This window comes from Tyto alba, unplaced genomic scaffold (genome assembly GCF_018691265.1).
Source record: "Tyto alba isolate M040663 unplaced genomic scaffold, T.alba_DEE_v4.0 Super-Scaffold_11, whole genome shotgun sequence".
In the NCBI taxonomy this organism is placed as follows: Eukaryota; Metazoa; Chordata; class Aves; order Strigiformes; family Tytonidae; genus Tyto; species Tyto alba.
This window is the reverse complement of record NW_024881273.1, coordinates 7,233,175-7,251,972: the sequence shown is the minus strand read 5'-3', so window position 1 is coordinate 7,251,972 and position 18,798 is coordinate 7,233,175. Positions and strand designations below refer to the sequence as shown.

The 18,798-nt window shown below is 47.6% G+C and overlaps 1 protein-coding gene across 1 annotated transcript; it reads right to left on the bottom strand.

The window, feature by feature from the left end:
- Positions 1-1,422: 1,422 nt before the first annotated feature.
- URM1 (ubiquitin related modifier 1) lies at positions 1,423-18,625 on the bottom strand. The gene is made up of 5 exons (XM_042786729.1): positions 18,527-18,625; positions 15,704-15,774; positions 3,444-3,525; positions 2,382-2,430; positions 1,423-1,671 (listed from the first exon to the last, which is right to left on the bottom strand). The coding sequence occupies exons 1-5, from the start codon at positions 18,559-18,561 to the stop codon at positions 1,603-1,605; spliced, it is 306 nt and encodes a 101-aa protein (XP_042642663.1). The 5' UTR covers positions 18,562-18,625; the 3' UTR covers positions 1,423-1,602.
- Positions 18,626-18,798: the final 173 nt, after the last annotated feature.

The window sequence follows — 18,798 nt, the reverse complement described above, 5'->3', positions numbered from 1 at the left end:
AGCAGCATCGTAGTCCGTGGGTGCTTTTAGTTACGCAGGTTGTGGTGGGGTAAACGTGAGAGAGGAGTCACCGGCGATGTCAGGCGGGGGAATTACTCTTTGGCACTCCCTCCGCGTCAGACAGAGTCACTCCTCTGCCAGGCGCAGGACGGGAAAGGCTCGGGGTGCCGGGGCTGGTGCCCCGCACTGCTCATCGCCTCCCAGCTCCTCCTCGGCAGCTCCCAGAGATCGAGGACAGGGCGAGCGCTACGCGGTGCAGATCAGCTCCCAGGTTCACCGGCTGAGCTGCCGGCACCGGCGAGCCCTCTGCGCCGGGAGAGCCGCCGCTCGGGCAGGAGCGCTGCCGCCGGGGACCAGAGCGTGCCGCCGGAGCCGTGCCGAAACGCAGGTGAGCCGGGCAGGGGGGAGCGCAGGAAGGACAATCCTGGTCGGACGTTCCTATCGGCTCGCGGAGTTTCAGACCTGTCGGTGCTAAGGCTATCCTCCCCGAGCCCTTCCCTCTGCCCTCACCGTGGCTGGCAGGCGAGGCCAGTCCGTCTGTCCGAGGAAACTTCTGGAAAGCGAACGGCATCCGTGCCCTAGCAGAGCCGCGCACACCCACTTCCGCTGCGCTCACGGGACTTCCTCAGGGCACGCAGTAAGAAGCCTCCCCCTCCCACTGGTGGAAAGGGTTAAAAGACACTGATTTTCTTTCCTGGGTCTCCTGCTTTAACCGTGCATCCCCAGCCCCAGCCTCTCCCCGTCAGGCTGCAGCAACGCAGCTCCCCACGGCCCCCCACCTGCACAGAACGCAGCGCAGGCTGATCAATTCTGTCCATCACGGTGACAGAAAGATAATTTGCTGCCCTTATCACTCTGTGCTGTCTCAAGCCAGGCATGGGTTTGTTTCCCCTCCAACCAAATGGTTATAAATTGACATTGTTCGTGGGCTAGTACTTCACCTTGCCTCAGCTCAGGTATGAGAGGCGTAAGGCATCAGAAAAACAAAACCAAAAAATCCTATTTCTCCCCTACTTCCCATAAATAAACATCGTGACAAGTGGAAGGTCACTACAGAGGGCTCTGAAGCTGTAGTGTCTGCTACCTCACAGAAAAGCTAGTAAAGTGACCTCGTCCCCTTGCATTTCATGTCTCGCCCTTCCTGTGGCTGACGCACAGACTGTACCAACACCAGGTATGGTATTAAAAGAATCCCAGTTCCCACCACCAAGGCAGAGGCACCCCAGCCTTGCCCCAAAGCAGACACAACTCCTCCAGAACGCCTCACTGCCTGCAAAGGCACATCATCCTACTCGAGGTTCAGCACCTCTCTTCCTCCCATCATAAAAAACCCAAGTCCCACACACTGAGGGTGCTCTCTGCTCGTTAGGGTACCTGGAAGTGCAGTCAGGAGAAGTGAAATGATGACCAAAAGATGGATGCTGTTGTGGTAGACCCGTGTGCTGGCGGGGCTTTATTTGGATGTTTAGTAACAAGTGAACGCGGTCGGAAGATGCAGAGACAGGGCAGAAGCAGTTCAAGAGAGGTTTGGGTGGGTTTAGGTTTTGGTTTGGGTTTTTTGCCCAGCGATTTGGATTTACATCCTCTTGTTTTTCCAGGAGTTCACCCGCCGTGCAATGTCGAGATGAAAAGCACATTATCCTGGTCTTGGAGTTTATAATCCAGCTCACCCTGCAGGCCAAGAAAAAAAATGAAAAATTGTTTAAATGCCATTTTCAAATACTAGCTGCAAAGAGAAAACAGCTCTTAAAAAGATGGTGAGCATTAGGGAGAGCAGAAAGGGACAGAATGATGTTTTCATCCTAACGGAAGCAAAGGTGAGAGATCAGACAAGAAGCTGACGTTCACTATCCCACATCGCTTTCTGGACCGGGGTTTTGACAGAACAGGTGGTTGCCTGAGGCAGGAAAACAGCGAGGGGCTGTTTGTTGTCTGAGCACAACAGTGGGCTGGAAAGGGAAAGTATTTACCAGTTGCCTGTTTGGGTAGAAGTCTCCCCAGGGCTGCCTTCACCTGCTACGGCACCACCTTACTGGAGCGAAGGCGGTCTGCTTGGGGCTGTGGAGCTGCCTGGTACCCACTGAGTTGTTACCCCAGGTGTGGGGGAGTCCTGCTAGCAGCCAGAGGTGTGAAAAGCCCATTGTCAGAGGCCAGGGAATACGGGTGATCTCTCTTCAGACACTGGCTGATGAGACTCAGCAGGCTGGAGATCTGAACAGCCACACTACAATACAGGGAGAGAGATCCCAGCCTGCCCCTTCCCCCTCAAATGTGAGATGCTTCGCTTGGGGCAAGAATCAGAAATAGCTTCTCTGAGAGGAACCACAGAACAGATAGAGCAATATTTTCAACAAAGAAAGTCAAACTGAAGGAGTACAGACCATTAGTTCCCAGTCTGCGTCATTGATGAGCACCAAAATTCCTGGCCTCCTGCAGAACAGAGAGAAATAATTAGGATACAGGGCTGCTAAAAAGCTTCACAAATAGTTAAGAACAAGGGATGTTACAGCACGGATCACAAGCTGACTGCCTATAAAGCCAAAGAGAAAAAGGCATCCTATCACGGAGGTGGAAACAGGTAGTCTGTGTCCTTTCTAGATCAAATAAAGGGGAGGCAGGAGCAATCCCATAGCTCATTTGAATCAAAATGCACCATTCCTGAGGATGCTCCGAGATGACTACATTTCCGTACGATGTAGAAAAGCCAGGTAATTAAAACCCACGCACTAGAGTCGAGCGCAGAGAGCTCGATGTGAAGGTAGGGAAAGCTATTCCAGTGCCCCTACCAAAGGCACTAAACACCCGGGATCCACTCCGAGCCCCTGATTACAGGCAAAGGGATTCCCCCTCTTTGATCTTCAGTGTCCTGCAATTGTCTCTCCTGTTACCAGGGGACCTGGCACACGCTTCAGCTCACAAAGATCCGTGACGAATGTTAAACACCCCCAGCGCCACCCCGCAGTCAGGGATGGCTTGCACAGCTCACTCTGCTCCATTTCTCTTGGCTTTTTTTTTTTTTTTTCCCCCCCCTCCACGAGGTTGGCCCCATTTTGACAATAAAAATACATTTCCCAGAAGAAATATTTGTTGGCATTTCTCCGAGTGACTGCTTCAGTCCCAGTGATGTCAGCAGGGAATGGACAGACCTGCTAAAACTCCTGGAATTGAGGATACACGTGCTACACTGCTCCGGGTGAGAACGGAGAGAAAGTATACATGGCCGTGCTTCACATTTATGGTTTAAAGATATGGGGTGAGGGCTGCAAAAGACACTCTCCATGGAACAGTGAGGTGTAATGCGGGACACCTCTCATTATCACTTTAGTAAATCCCGTATTTTCATGGTCATTAACTTGCTTCTTGCAACCAACAGGAAAAACGTAACCCACCCAAACCATGAGGATCAACAGAGAAACACAAGGATTCATAACAGCTGTACTTACACAGATTCCCCTTGCATAAATAATTCTGGTCGTTCTTTCAACAGATTCTGTTTGATCCACTTTAGCAGGTTTCTGACATCCCCTGAAAGGAGAAAGGACAGCAGTTTACAAACTAGCTGATGGCTCCTAGCTGATGCCAGAACAAAGTGATTGTTTATCCACAAAAGAAGAGTAGATGAGGAACATGCAGGATGGATGGGGATAGCTGCAAACCTCCAGTCAAAGAAACCACCTAACAGGGCTGTCTCTTACCAGCATCTAAGAAGCAGCCCTGCCTCAAGGGAGCTCAGAGCTGGCGGCTCTGCCCCAAACCCCACAGTTTAGCAGAAGAGGTTTCCTGCAGAAAATGCATCCCACAAAGGACGAATGCAGTTCATGCTGAAGTGCCAATCCAGCAGGACACTGCCTGTGCTAAGATTTCTTTAACATATCCCATCTCCTGTGTGTTCTGTTATCACTTAACAAATTGATGTTTAACTCTGTGTGTGTTTAATTAGATTTTAAAAGTCCAAACAAGCATGCCTAAGTACCTGAAACGATTAAAGGTGAACACTACTGGTACCAAAACCAGCACACTCTTGGAGACAGGGGTTCTGGGGCACCAATGTGTATGTAACCATGCATTAAACACACATGCAGGCACCAGCCACAGCAGTTGTATTTTGGACACTTGCAACATCCCTCAGCATCACACCTGCGGCTGTGGCGTGTTCCCCATGCTGTGCCTGCTCTCTTCCTCGACACTTTGTGCTTATAGCTTCTTTATTAAAGCTCAGCCTTTATCTTTCCGTTTCAGTAGGTGACAGGAAGGATTTGTCTTCATGTAAAAGGAGGAGGAGACACTGCTGGCGGGTTTTTATAGTATCAATTTTACTTTGTGAGGCAAAAACAATTTCTTTAGTGATAGCATCAGTTAATTTCCTATTGGAGAGGTGAGAAGCGACAGAGGGGGAGAATAATCCGTTACAGGGTTTAGAGAAGCTGACAAATTGCAATGTGGAGTTCTCCTGCATTTGCTTCTATATTTCACCATTCCACCAACCACTTCATCATTCTGAATCCACAATCAGTTATTCTCCTGGGGCTCCTTTAAACAGCCCTTTGAAAGCCCCGAAAGAGTTTTGTTTGTTTTCGAGGCGCGAGGAAGCTTTTCTAGGGCACAAATCCAACAGTGAGGGCTGGAGCCCCGCTCACAGGACAAACAGGGACAGTGGGATGGGTTTGCATGTCTGTCTCACGTGTGGTAACCTCGCTGTAGTCACGGGAAATCTTTCCACATGCACCTCTCTGAGCTAAAAATCACACTCTGCGTATGATTCCCCATGTGCTTGCTTCACAACCAGCAAAAATAAACGCGTGTGTAGTGGCTCGGACTCAGTCCTTGCCTTACCCCAGGATTTTATGGGATTGCTGGATGCTACTTAGAGCAGAGCTGGGGTTCTTCCAAATAAGATTAACCCCACCACTTCTGTCACCCCAAGGATGAACAGTCCTGGCGCAGGCAGGTGCATGTCAACTAGGCGATGGGGACATGTCCATATGCAGCAGATGGGGGCCTTTTTTCCCTGGGAAAGGGGGAGGGGTATGCTCTGAGATTCCCTCTGTTCCCCCCTGGGTTTCCCTGGGCATCGGTGCCTCTGGATGACAGCCTGACCCCCAGCACACTGGTCCCACCGCAGGGCTGCCCAGAGCATGACAGGTATTGCTGCCTCCGAGCGCTGGATCGCTCTGATCAGGGCAAAAGGAGCTGCTTCAATGCCTTAAAACTGCCCAGTGAGCTGGATCACCTGCCTGGGGCCAACCCATGACTCCCTTGCAATGATATGTAGTTACGAGCACAAAACAGACCATTTTCTGCCACCTTCCTAGCAACGTGCACTGGGGACAACAAGCGCCGATCGGAAGGTATATATACACCACACCGGTCGGTCGGCTGCCAGAACAAGACTTAACTGTATTTGCCTTCCCCTGAAAAATGCTGCTGCAACGTAAAGCCCTCAGGATCCCACACCCAAATGGCTCCTGCTCTCCATCACCAAGAAATGAAAGCCAGAGAGGAAGAAAGATGGAGAGGAGCCTTCAGGAGAAGGAGGGGGGGTGCAAAGGGGACACCAGCCCCACCGCTTCAACGCCCGCGAGCTGTTTCATATTTATGCACTTGCGGCAGGGCACACAACAATGAACTGTGCCATATACCATTCTCCTTGCATGGAATAAGCAGCCCTTTCCTCTGGGACCTTTCAGGAGAGATCATTTAAACAGAAACACGCTGCACCAGCTGGATAAAAGACAGCCACCTAGAAGCAGCCTGGACGAAGGGGTGAGAGGACTGATTTATTCGAGGCTGAGCTGGAAGACTCCCTCACCCCTACTCCTTCCATAATAAATGTTATTTTCAGCCCCACCTGAGCCTAGATTCATTTCCTCCTCCCCAGAAGTCACGTACACACATACTGAAGAATTTAGACAGTAGGAAAAAAACCTGATACCCCTGTGCATGCCTGGAGCTTCCCCGCTCCAAACAGCAATGAAAATTAAGACCCCTTCTCTGCAGTCAACCTTAAGACAGAATACTTTCATCTGCTTTCTCAGCATTGAATTTTTCCCCCCACCTTCATGTCTCTACATACTGTACACCAATATTACTAGAACAAATCAATTATAAAGGATGAAAAATGACCAGAGCCACACCAAAACCATCTCCCACAAGTCAGATATTGAAAAGGAACAAGATTACTTCCATTGCAAGTGGTCTGGGGAGAAGCCATCTTGCAGCTCAGTGCCTCAAATAGCAGCCTTGATCAACAGCTCAGGAAGCTGTGTGTTATCATGATGGAAATAATAAGAGGTAAATTATAGCACAACTGCTTATCTCTTACAGTTGACATACATAGCGTTCCTAAGACATTTTCCTTCTGATACTATGTTACAGGACTAACAGGTTTCCAGCTCCCTGGGCTGAGGATTTGCTATGCAAACAGCAGGTCCTCTACAAATCACATATAAGAAAGGAAAAAAATCTCAACCTGGTCAGGCACCACATCCGCTGGCAAGTTAAACCGTCACTACGATGCAGCAGTTTTACACTCGTGTTGGTTCCCAAGCTGGCCCCCATCACAGAACAGAGGCATTTGCTATTTGCAGGAGTACAGTTGCACTATGCGTGCTGCCATTTGGCTGCAAAATCAACCATGCATTTTGGCCCAGGACTGAGGTTCAGGTGAGAGCTGAGACCATACAGCATTTTGCTCCCACATCACCAACTCAAGTCCAGCTCATCCCAGTAACAATATATTTTTATCAGTGCTGCTCGGTCTCAATGAAATCCTTTCGGTAGCCTACTTCACTTCATTCACAGCAAACAAATATCCACACCAAGAAAATCCACTCTAATTATCGTTAACTGTCTTCGCCGTTGGCAGCATCAGCAGAGAAGCAAGAGTGAGCCAGACAAGGAAGCTGAAATATTCTCAAACTGCAAAGGAGGGACTGAAGCACATGGTAGGAAATCCCTCTCTTATTTGTATACAGAGACAGCTTCTGTTGCCTGTGCTAACAGTACATCAAACCTCTCCAAATTCTCAGGAAAAATAATCTAAAGTTAATTAAAAAAAGAAAAACCGACAAATGTTTGAGAAAACTGCTTAGTTCAAGTGCACAGATGGGAGCTCAAATCCACAATACATGCATAAAACAAATCACCCAGTGAAACACACAGCTCAGGAAAACGAAGTGTGTGTTTGCAGTGACACAAAGTCATTGGCTTGTCACGCAAGCAGACAGGATGCAAAAACTGCAGCGAGCATGCATACAAAAACCCAACAGCGTCGGCTCATTTTCAGCCCAGCTGTATCATAAACACTCCTGGTTGTAGCAGACAGAACTGCACAGTCTGCTCAGTCCTCCTGTGTATCCTCCAAGGCCTGATCTTCTGCATTACCCCAACTGTTCCTTGGTGAAGAATCTGCTGAGCTTCCTCTGAAAGAGTAATACATCTAAGACTCCATTTTACCGCTGCCTGGAACAAGAGCCGAGGTTCATCTGCACCCTCAAAACCAGAGCTGAAATCCATAGATCTTTCCTAGCTCAATAAAACCTCCTGGGCCTGACAGATTCATCAGTGATAACTCAGCAAAGAGGACACTCACTGTGCACAGAGAGAAACCAGGTGCCTCAGATAAGAAACACCAAGCTGGGTGTTGCACTAGAAGGATCTCAGACTGAACTGATAAATGTGCAGAAACACAGAAGGATTTTGCACAACTGTAATACCAGTTGACACAGACACACAGCTCTTGGCTGCCAAGGAGCTGCACTGGCAGATCCACACACACACACATGCAATGACCAGACACCTCCATGTCCCCTGCCTTAAAATCCATATACAAACCCGCACGAAGGACACAGTGCCTCAAAGGGCACCCAGAGGGTATAATTATACCCATATTCTTGCCTTGGCTGCAGAACTGGGAGCTTATTTCAGGGAAATAGTGGAACCCTACAAAGGCTGAGCCATGGAAAATTCCCTTCTGGTCCGTAATAAATAAGATATATGCAGCACTGGTCACTAAGGGGTCAGTGCTGCAAGAGCACAGTGCTTTCCCGGGCCGCCTTGCGGATACCTCCCTGTGGGGTACCATTTCTTTGACCCAGAATAAGATCATTTATCATACTGACCATGGCTGAGCTCCAATTTGCTGAGGTCACTAACTCTGGACGAACGCTGCTCCACCCACATTCTCAGCCACCGGCCTGTAACCATGACAAAGCCCCTTCCCTGCCGCTCCTCTGCCATTATTCCCCCTGCCTGCATGGAAATGTATGGAAAGACAATTTGTATGCCCCTTTCCCTGCTTAAGCAGCTTGTTTTTAAAATAGACAAACCAGCTCCCGATACCTGCTGCCCCTCCAGGTGCACGCCTTCTCTCTGCTTTTGAATCTGATGGCCCTCCAGGAATCTCCTCTCTAAAAGAGCTTGTTACAAAACCTGACCTAAGGGATCCTTCAGACCTCTCCAGCCTCCCATCTGATATGCAAATCATTCTCTGAAGCAGACGATGGTGTGCCATAAACTGCAGAAGAAGACCTAGAATAGCTGATATAAATGGAGTCACAGGCAAATGGGTTTGGTGCTATGCAGACTGAGTAGCGAGGCAAAATTTTGCAGCAAGAGCAAAATCCATTTTCTCTGACAAGTGCACAAGCCAATCCTGCCACGCGCAGGAGTGGGCAGTGATTTAAGTACTAGGGAAAAAATTAGGGGGTAACTACAGCCAGACATAGGAGAATCCTAATCGTTGCTCTCATTTGTTCTTGTCTGCTACAAATGAACACCAAGGTCTTGGCTTCTGTAATTTTTAATTGCGCTATGACATCTTCTTCTCACTCCTCAGCTAGAAGAACAATGCTCTTCTCCATTTTCTTGTGTCCACAAAATGGGAAGGGATCACAGGGGTCTTTCATAGCCCTCCTGTTAGCAGTGAAGACTCAGATCCCAGCCATTGCCCAGTAATTCTCAGCCCTGAGATTTCAATTGCAACGCTCATGAACTGCAGTGGAGCTGCTTGGGATCTTCCACTCCCTGCAGGTTGCTGGTAGGAGAACACAAGTTCAAGGGATCTCCAATCCCACTCGCTCGCCAGCAGCAAGCCTCCAGATCCATCAGCTCCCATGACAAAAAAAGCAGCTCCGAGCTGATTCTCAGGGTAAACCTAATCCCTACTCATTTCCAAAGTCAGAGCATCTAATCCTGTAACACCCAATGCTATTGTCACTCCAGGCTCCCAAATAAATGCCAGTGCACCAAACTGTCTCTTTTAATTAGGATCAGAGAATAGTAGTGCTGGCCCAGGGTCTTGCCTCTCGCTTAAAATTGTGAAAGGAAGGAACCAAGAGAGCCTCAAAGACTATTGCACCAGCAGCAAAGTGCCAAATTGGGAATCACAGACATTAAAAATAACATCTCGTTATCAGGTCCTGTGATTTTATCCCTCTGCCAGTGCAGAATTATTCTCAACAAAAGACCATCTTAAGCCTTGCCCACTCTGATTTTAAGATGCTTGAGCAATGTAGACCTGCTACCAAACCCCAAAGAGGCTGTGCCATGGTCTAATAGTTTTTGCAGTCAGGAATCTTCTGCTAATGCACCAAACTCCCATTTCTTCATTCCTCCCTATCAATCTATGCTAGATGATATTGCGTCACCCTGGCTATAATCTGTCCTTCCCAATGATAAAGGAGATATCCCACCTCATCACTTTTCCATTCATTTATCCTGCTTAACCTTGAATGTTACTGGTTAATTTTTTTTTTAAGCTCCTCAGGAAGACAATTCAGAGAATGCATTAGTAACCACGAGTGTAAAGCTTAGCAAAACCCCATCAAACTGAAATTTCCCCTCTCTCCCATTTTCCTGTCATCTGGGTTTTGTGTACATGCACACACACACCAAGGGTTAAAAAGGAAAACCTTATCAGTATTACAAGAGACTACACAGAGCTGATGTGAGACCCCAGACCAGAAAGGAAAGCGGCTGCTACTGCCAGCTCACAGAAGGATTCCCCGGCAGCCTGGCACTGCCCTGCACGCAGCCAGCCTGGCCGAGGGGATCCCCTGGGCCGGGCTCTCCCTGGCACTGCCAGCTGGATCAGAAAGCGCCTTGAAGTCAACTCCTTGTCTCACTCCCAGCCTAACCGGTGGCTGGTGTCCCCTCTGGAGGAGTCAAGCGTCTCAGCTCAGGAACTGATTTTATTCCTCTCAACACAGAAATTGCGCAGAGTCCAGTCCTCGCCTCTCACTTTCTGGCTCAGATCTGCTTTGCTGTTATTAGACTTTCATATACGGCAAGCACCATTAAACCGATTCCTGTCCACCCAACCCAGCCACCCCCACAGATACTCCAAGCCCCTCAGTCTTACTTGAAAGGGAAAAAGAAAGGGCCAGTGAGATGATCAGGGTGGAGGAGAGGGGGGGTAAGATTTACAAGTGAATGGAGGTAAGAATGGAGCAGTTTGTGGGATAAAGGGGCTGCAGAGGGAGCTTTACAGATGTGCAGAGGGACGGCGGCTCATTGTTTAATTAAGCAGAAAGTGGCTCTTTTGAAAAGCAATTTTGCACAGGAGCTCTGAGCTCAGCAAACAACTCCTGCGAGTGAGGGCAGGAGGAGAAAGGAACAGCTGGCCCGGAGCCGTGTGAACCGCATGCTAAGCGGTTTAAAGGGCCCGGATCCTCCTCCCCGGCCCTGCTCCGCTGCCACCCTCTGAACAGTGCTGTCAGCACAGCAAATCCCACGGAGAGAAAAGAGGGAGCTGAGGGGGGGGCTGGCACAGAAAGGCTATCCTGCTAGGTGTCCGCACTGCAATACAGCGGCTGGGAAGGAGGGTGGAACAGCCAGGCTTTGTTATCCCAGGGATTTGGTCACACACAAGAGCTGGTTTCTCAGTGCCTGGGAAGCTCCTTCCACAATGAGCTGGGATGAGCTGATCCGGTAACGCAGCTCCATGGCCTCCCAGGAGAGCACCGGGGCTGCTCGTGCGCGCGTTCGTTCCCCCGTTTCCCCTCCGTAGGACTCGCTCCTTGCACAGATGCGACGCGTGGCCTCGCTGGGACGGCGACACAACGTGGCGCACGCGGCCGCTGAGCCCAGCAAACGCGGCGGGGACCGCTCGATCGGGGTGGCAGCCCTGCAGCATCACACCGGGCTCCTGGCGCTGCAAACGCGGCTGCTCGCACCGACTGCTGCAACGAGCAGCCGGGATCCAGGGCTGAGCTAATCCAGCCTCAGGTCCCACCCTGTGAAACCCACCGAAGCCCCTTTCCTTGCCAGCAAATACATAATTACCTGCCTAAGAGAGATGCACACGTAGGGGAATAACCCCAGAGTCCTTTGGGACCTGCGAGTACCATACACTGTGGTTAGAAAGATCTGACTGCATGAAATTCCACAGAGCTACAGAGGTTTTTTACCATTCTTCTAATAAGCCCTTGCATTACCAAATATATTTTTATTCTTTCTTGGAGCAAGTTTGAAAATGTTCAGAATAATAAACAGAGCAATAAAAGCATTCCAGAATATTAATAACTTAGCTACAATGCACTACCTAGCAATAGCACTGGGCATTTACAGACAACTGATGCCAACTGCCACTCTTGATTTTACACGTTGTTTTGGCATAGCACTCCAGTCAACTCTGAACATGTGCCATGCTGGGTTTCTTAAGCCACTCTGCCTGTAACACAGGTCTGATCTCTTGAGATCCCCAGGCTCTTTTCCGAGAAGATGACTGCTCCCAACTCCCTAGCAGTCCTCCGTGCTGTGAAGAACAAGGCCCCTGGAAAGCAAAGCTCTTGAGAAGCAGACCATGCTCTTCTCTACGGGGATTTAACATAAGCAGCACTTGGCAGATTATTTTAATTTTCCCCCTAAAAAAATCTGATTAGCAACAGACTTTTTCCCTGGGGTTTTGGTAAAGGGAAACCACAATCAATTACCAAAACACACTGATTAAAAATTTATCCTTCCAGATCTGTGAGTGCCAAAACACACAGTGAATTCTTGATTACCCCAGAAGGTCCAAGCCATCACTGCTGAAACTGGTCACCACTGCTCCAAAAACACAAGTCCCATCACTGACACCATGGAAGAAGTTGGAATTCAAAGGCCTGGACCTGCAGCTGAGCAGCCTGCAGCACAACTGCCAGAGACTTCACAAACAGCCCCAACCTCCGGATACAACATCCAGCAGACAGCACAGCAGAGAGGTTTTGTAAACACTCTTCATCAGCAGGATGCTGCTGAGCTAAACCTGAAATGACTACAAGGGTTAAACAATGCCAGTGACTTCCTACCCTTCCAACAGCGTCCACACAACTCGCATGGCCATAGACAAATCCACCACTGTGAGTCCCAGCGAGATGGAGGAAGGCGCTCCAGCATCACTTGCAGAGCAGTCATACAATGATCTATTTGATTACTGAAGCACTTGGTTAAATTACTGTGGCTTGTTTCATGAGGAGGCTGCCAAATACATTTTCAGTTTTTAATTTAGGGTTTCTCTCTTTTATGCTCCATTGTCTCTAATAGCCTCTTAGATGCTTGAAAATAAAGTTGATTTCCCTGCCAATTTAATCCTTTCTCTATGTGACAAATATCGTTATTCCCCCAGCTGCTTTCTCCCCCACACACTGTTTTCATGCAGAATAAGCCAACAGGGCATTAATGTCTTTAGATCCTCTAACAGCATTATCAATGAGATCATCAAAATAGCCAGCAATTTGGGACAAGAATCTTGTTTAACTTGAGGTCTTCTTTCCACAACAGCTCTAAAAGATTACACAGTCCTGCGCAAAGTGTGGCTTATGTAAATCTCTCTGCCTATACAGATATATCACACCTTTTTAAGTTCCTACTTGGCAGCAACTTCAACATGCAGGCTAAGGTACCTCTGCTTTGGAAATAAAGAACTGCTGTTTTACTGACACTAGGATACAAAAAAACACTTGGATAATAAAAATAAGTCCCGACACATGGCTGTACCCCTCATGGCTTGCTCTTGTCCCATTCGCAGCTTCCTCCCTCCTGCCTTTCCTAATCCTTCCAGAAGCCCATTTCCAGGTGTCAGGAAAGGACAGAGAATCAAATCTTTTCCAAAAAGTTAACTGGATCTGGAACCCACCTGCTTTCCACCTAGTAAAGGAAATGACCACATAAGAGTTTGTTCAAACAGCATTATTATCATTCAAAGAACATTGCCCTTGTTGACTATGGAGCATAACTTGCTTTATTCACCTAAAAATTTGCAGGTATTTCTTCATATAATTTTCCACCTTCCCTCACTTATGGGATATATATAAAAATGCCTAAACAATTAAAATATAGCTGGGCCCAATGTCCCAGAGAGAAGCAGCTGCTCTGCAAAAAGGAGGACAAAGACAAAAATAACCTAGAAAGAAAGGAAGAGTGGGTAAGAGAGGCCAAAATGGCCAAAAATAAGCTTGACGGCTAATGAAATCAGTTAAAATGGGGTTAGAAGTGCAGGTCTTCAAGCAGTGTTCATAATACTCCGGGGAAAGATCTGTAGTAAGTGATGGACATATGGGGTAAGGTAAGCAACAGGATGCACAGAGTAGAACTGAGCTATTTTATTTCTCTAATCATTGTAATTCTGGCTACACGAGGGCAGCAGGGAGCATATTACATGTATCTTTATTTACCCAGAGACAGGTGAATTAAACCTTCTTAGCATGAATGAAGAAAATACATGGCATTAGGAACAATGTAAAATTGCAAGAATTTACAAGATTTCTTATTCACGTGTTTCTGATATTTTACTGATTCCTCACCACTACAAAATAACTCACCTGGCAATAACATGAGGGCTATCCCTTACTGTCAGACATTAACCCCACGTCTGCCTACCTCATTCCTGTGCTCAGTGTAAATGTCACTAGAGCAGAAGCTTCACAATTCAATGTCTGCTCCTCGGCCGCTGCAATCCACAACCAGCCCAAAAACTGAAACCTCCCTGTCACTCAATGCAGGTAAAAACAGTAGGCTGCAAATCAGGGGAGCTGGCAAGTGGGCACAGTCCATTCTGCCACTCTTGTTACAGGGATAGCAGCATCTGAAAAACAAGGCAGCGTGAAAAGCTGGCAGCAATAATGTGTTAGATGAATCTGGAAGGAATCACTGGACATCATGAGTTTGAACTCTGAGACTGAGGCAGATCTTCAGGGAAAGATTTATCCTTTAGGATAAATCCAGCTCCTAGTGGAGTCTACAGAAGTCTTCTCAGCAACTTCAAGTAGGAATGGATTAGGCCACATACAGCTGTACCACTGACAACCATTGGGCTAGAAGAATCATTCTTTGATATTAAATCCCCCCCTTCCCCTGACAGAAATAAACATCTCATGCAATAACCTCTTATTGAGCATCTGATCATGGTTTGAACACCACCAATGTGGTGGATATCAGCGGGTATTTTAAATTTACAGAACACCGAAGAAAATTATGCTCTTAGCCCCCAAGTTTATAAACCAACTAAATGAGTACTTTGGCATTTCTTTACTATCTTCCAGTTAAGGATCTTGAGGGTTTTAACAGTGCTGGAATTTAATGCTGAACTCTCTTGTGATGCATGAAAGTATCGCTACTACTTCACTAGCAACAGGGGAAAGTTAAGCAACACGACTAAACTCACAAAGCAAATCAGCATCAGGTCATGTTTCTGGATCCTAGTCCCTGTCCTTAACCACAAGATAAACACGCTATTCCAGTGCTCCTATTATATTTGAATTACACATACTTATGTCCAAGCATCAAAAGTGCTTTTACAAATCTCTAATTACTTCCAGGCACAGCAAGAAGATTTCAGGCCTGAACGTTCACAGTGCATAGTTTATGGTATTAGACATTCATGAGATATGAGTTGTTAACATTCCCTGATGCTCTGTATTATTTCGGTTTATAATCCCACTCTCAAATAGCATAAAGCATTGCTATCTAGCTGGAAGAATTCAAAACGTACCTGCAGCAAAATTACATTGCAACTGAAGTATGCACACACATAAGGAGAAACAAGAGAGTTAGTACAGCAATTCTCAGTATTGATATTCCAAATCACAAACCAAAGATTATGACTGTTTATCGCTGGGATACTCAAGTCTTTAGTTTAACAGCATCTTATTTTTTATTGTAGGGAAGGCTATAGGCAGGATGTCCAGCATCATGTTCGAGCACTAGCTTTGCCATTTTCAACTGCAGAGTTAATATAAAATGATTACATATACTTGAAAATCAAATATGTAGATAAAACACAATAAGGTTACATTGCTACTCACACACTCACATATCTATACACTACATATATGCACACACACACATGCCTCTTGGAAATCCTAGAGCAAGCAAAGCAAAACAAAGGAGGAGGTTATTGGTGGTTTCAAGTATCAAGCAAGACAAATGTAGACTTGGTGGAAACATTCAGAGGCTGTTGCCTAACCCAGGAGGATGGAAGCAAAAGTCTTAAGGAAGGACTTGATTCACAAGCACGTAAAAGATAGGAAAGATGCTCAGACTACTTCTGCTTGGTATTTACTTTGAGGACTAACCATTGCCAAGCTATCTGATCCATGGCATGTCTGAAAGTGCTTTTAAAATACATTGATTCTTGTTGCCAACTAATGAAACTGCTGTACAAACAAGCTTTGTCTCATTTGTTGCTATTCTTTCAAGTTATCCAACAGGTTCTGATACTCACAAGGCTCTGGTTGACAGGGCAAAGTCACCTGATGCTTTCTGACACCATCGAACAAGAGTTCTGCACCACCTCTGAAATAAAAACAATGAACCACTGAGATTTTGCTTTATTGTCAAAAGGAAGACAGTACAAAAGAGGCGATTTACATAGATGCCACAACAGAGAAAACAAATGACACAGACTATATTTAGCACAGGATTCTCTTTGTCTTTTTTTTTTTTTTTTCTCTCACAAACCACAAGTTTGTAGGGGAAGTTGCCATCTCCCATCGCCAACACATACAGGAGGCTCTGCTGCGGGCCAGAACCCCACGGTGCCAGGCAGCAGCCCAACTGAACAGGAAGATGGCTCCCATCCCAGCGCGCTCACAAACCGCCACGCACCGTCTGGCCGAACGCCTCCCCTCTCCCTTCAGCCATCGGCACCGCCACAGTTCAAACAATATTACAGCCACCACGCTACATCCAACATCGTTCGCCCCTAACACCTTTTAGCCAGAAGTCTCAAGGCATTTCACAAAACATGAAAAATCGTAGCATCCTTCTGGAATAAATATTCCCCTAGTTTCCACTTGTGAACAGAGAGAGGAAGTGACTCACACGAGGTTACACACAGCAAGTCAGCTGCAGAGCCAGCAGTCCTTGAGTCCTGGCAACCCTTTCTTGATCTACTTACTATAAAGCATTCCCTCTCAGGAAGGACTTGACTGGGAGAAGCAAGCAGAGCAAGCAATGAGGATGACCAGTTAAAGTAAAAATAAATAAATAGATAATTACACAGTCTTTCTCCACTGAACCACCTGATGAACATCCCTCTTCTGATATTCAGAAGGTACTGGGGGACTAGCCTCTGATAACTAAGTGATGGCCTCTGCAAGCACAAGAGAACAAGCATGAGCAAAATATGCAGAGACTTGCAAGTACAGGAGCTGGTCCTCACACCTGAAAAAAAAAAGGGCATTCAAATTGGGTCCAAGTATCTAATCTCCTTAAGCTCTTAGAAAAAATAATTAATTTTTGTTAACTGCAACTTACAAGCCTCAGCAAGTTCCTCACCTATATTTCTTTTCTGGAAAAAGAACAGTTGTGAGAATCTTGAGCTTTACAAACATAAATCAGTTTTTCTGATGCTGTGAGGCCACAAGCCAAACTCAGTCTTAGAAGATTATAGAGCTTTATGTGAGTAGGAACATGGATAATAAACACGAACGTTACTTTAAGATATGGGACACAGAAGCAGATAGTGTGAGCTCCTGACTCCAGACAGAACAGGATGGCCAAAGTTTTAACAGTTAGGGAACTCTTAAAAAACTCAACTCACTTGATATGCAACAGAGGTCAAAAAATGACCAACCTGTTTTCAAAGGACATACAATTGTGACAAGATGTTCTTGCAACTGAAATGTAGATTACTTTAGAAACATTTTATTACGAAGTTACTTTCTGGCAACTTATTGGTGCCTCGCATCCCTTGAAAACGAACACAATAAAGAGAAGTATTTAAACTAAATAATCCCCACCTAAATATCAACAAAGATACATCCAGACGTTACTAAGTTCCTTTAAATTCAATATCTAAAAATGCCACACTAGGTTTTCTTGGCTCTGCAATGGAAGAGCACAACAGAAGCCTTGTTATGCCCTCGGCAGCATTACTTATATGCAGCAACTCTCCTAAAGAGCACTCTGTTGGTGTTCTTCCACCAGCTCACAAAAAATAGTTATCTGAAAATTGAAGCAGTGATTATTAACATGAGCTGAGATTCATGCGAGAGAACAAGTCACAGCAATTATATGAAAAACATTTTTTTATGTAATGAAAACAAGGTCACGCTTTGTTACAGAGGGAAATGTAGATTGCAAGATAAGGTCCTTCTGTAATGCGCTAGCTGTGGGGAACTCAGCTGTGATTTGTACATAGAGAGCTCATTTATGCATTTCCAAGGGAAGCAAAAACGCATCTCACTCTTCTGGGAAAATTAGGAGAGTTACTGCAGCTGGAAGTGGGAAAGACTGAGGAAAGGATTCTTAAGGAGAAGGGTATTTAAAGGGTTATGGCATTTCTGTGTTCGTGAAAGGGTGGGAAAAAGCAAATAAATAGTAGCCTTTTAGCTTCTGCTAAAAGGAGGCTTTAACAAAATAACACAAGTATTTCCACAAATATGCAGAGACTTCTACTGCAAACACTCCAAGTTCCCAGCACCAGAGCGTTAGCAACACAGATACTACAGCAACGAAGGCCTGAAAACCGAAAAGCTACAAAGCGAGAAGCTGTTTTACACTGAACTGAACTAACTGAAACACAAAGCAAAGAGAGTGGGCATGTACGCACACATAAAAACGCACACGTATGTGTGCCTACGCACAGAGAAGAAAAGCCGAAAAACGAGTGGAGGGTTTTTATAAATAGTTTTAATAGTTAATAAAAAAAAAAAAAAAAAGTTAAAAGTGGGGAAAGGACAGGAGGTGTACAAGACGCTCGGACAGAGGCGGCAGCGCGGAGAGGCAGGGCAGGGCGGCGGCCGCCCGGCCCCAGCACCGGGGGGTCAGGGCCGCTCCGCAGCGCCGCGGGAAGCCGCCCCGGCGGTGCCCGGCCCCTCCCGGCCGTGCCCGACACCTCGGCCCGGTCCCCGCGGGCCGCGGCCCGGTGACAGCAGCGGCGCCCGGGCCCAGCCCGGCTCGTAGCGGGCGCCCTCCCCCTCCCTTTCCCCCGCCGGCCGCGCACAGCAGCCGCTCCGCCTCAGGGCCGCGGCCCGCCTTACCGAGCGGCCCGGCCCGGCCCTACCCTCCAGCCCGAGTCCCCGCCGCCGCCGCCCGCGCTCACCCGAACTCCACCTGCAGCGACACGGGCGCCGCCATCTTGGCGGGCGGCGGGCGGGACGGGGGGGAAGGCGCGCGCGGGCCGCGCCGGAAGTACCGCGGCGGCTTCCGGCCGCGCCACGTTGCCCGGCAACGGCGGGAAGAAGGGGGCGGCCATGGCCTCGCCGGGCCCCGCTGGGCTCCCGGAGCCCCGCCGCAGCCCGCGGGCGGGCGGGTTGGACTGGCCAAGGGGGAGCCCTCAGCGGAGCTTGCTCAGTGCCGGAGCCCACCGGGCCA

Excerpts from the sequence above, each read along its gene's own strand:
- URM1 (XM_042786729.1), bottom strand. The coding sequence starts at position 18,561 with ATGGCGGCGCCCGTGTCGCTGCAGGTGGAGTTCGG. Across the intron at positions 15,775-18,526 it reads TCGCTGCAGGTGGAGTTCGG|AGGTGGTGCAGAACTCTTGT; the intron begins GTGAGCGCGGGC and ends TTTTTATTTCAG. Across the intron at positions 3,526-15,703 it reads GCCCTGTCAACCAGAGCCTT|GGGATGTCAGAAACCTGCTA; the intron begins GTGAGTATCAGA and ends TTCTCCTTTCAG.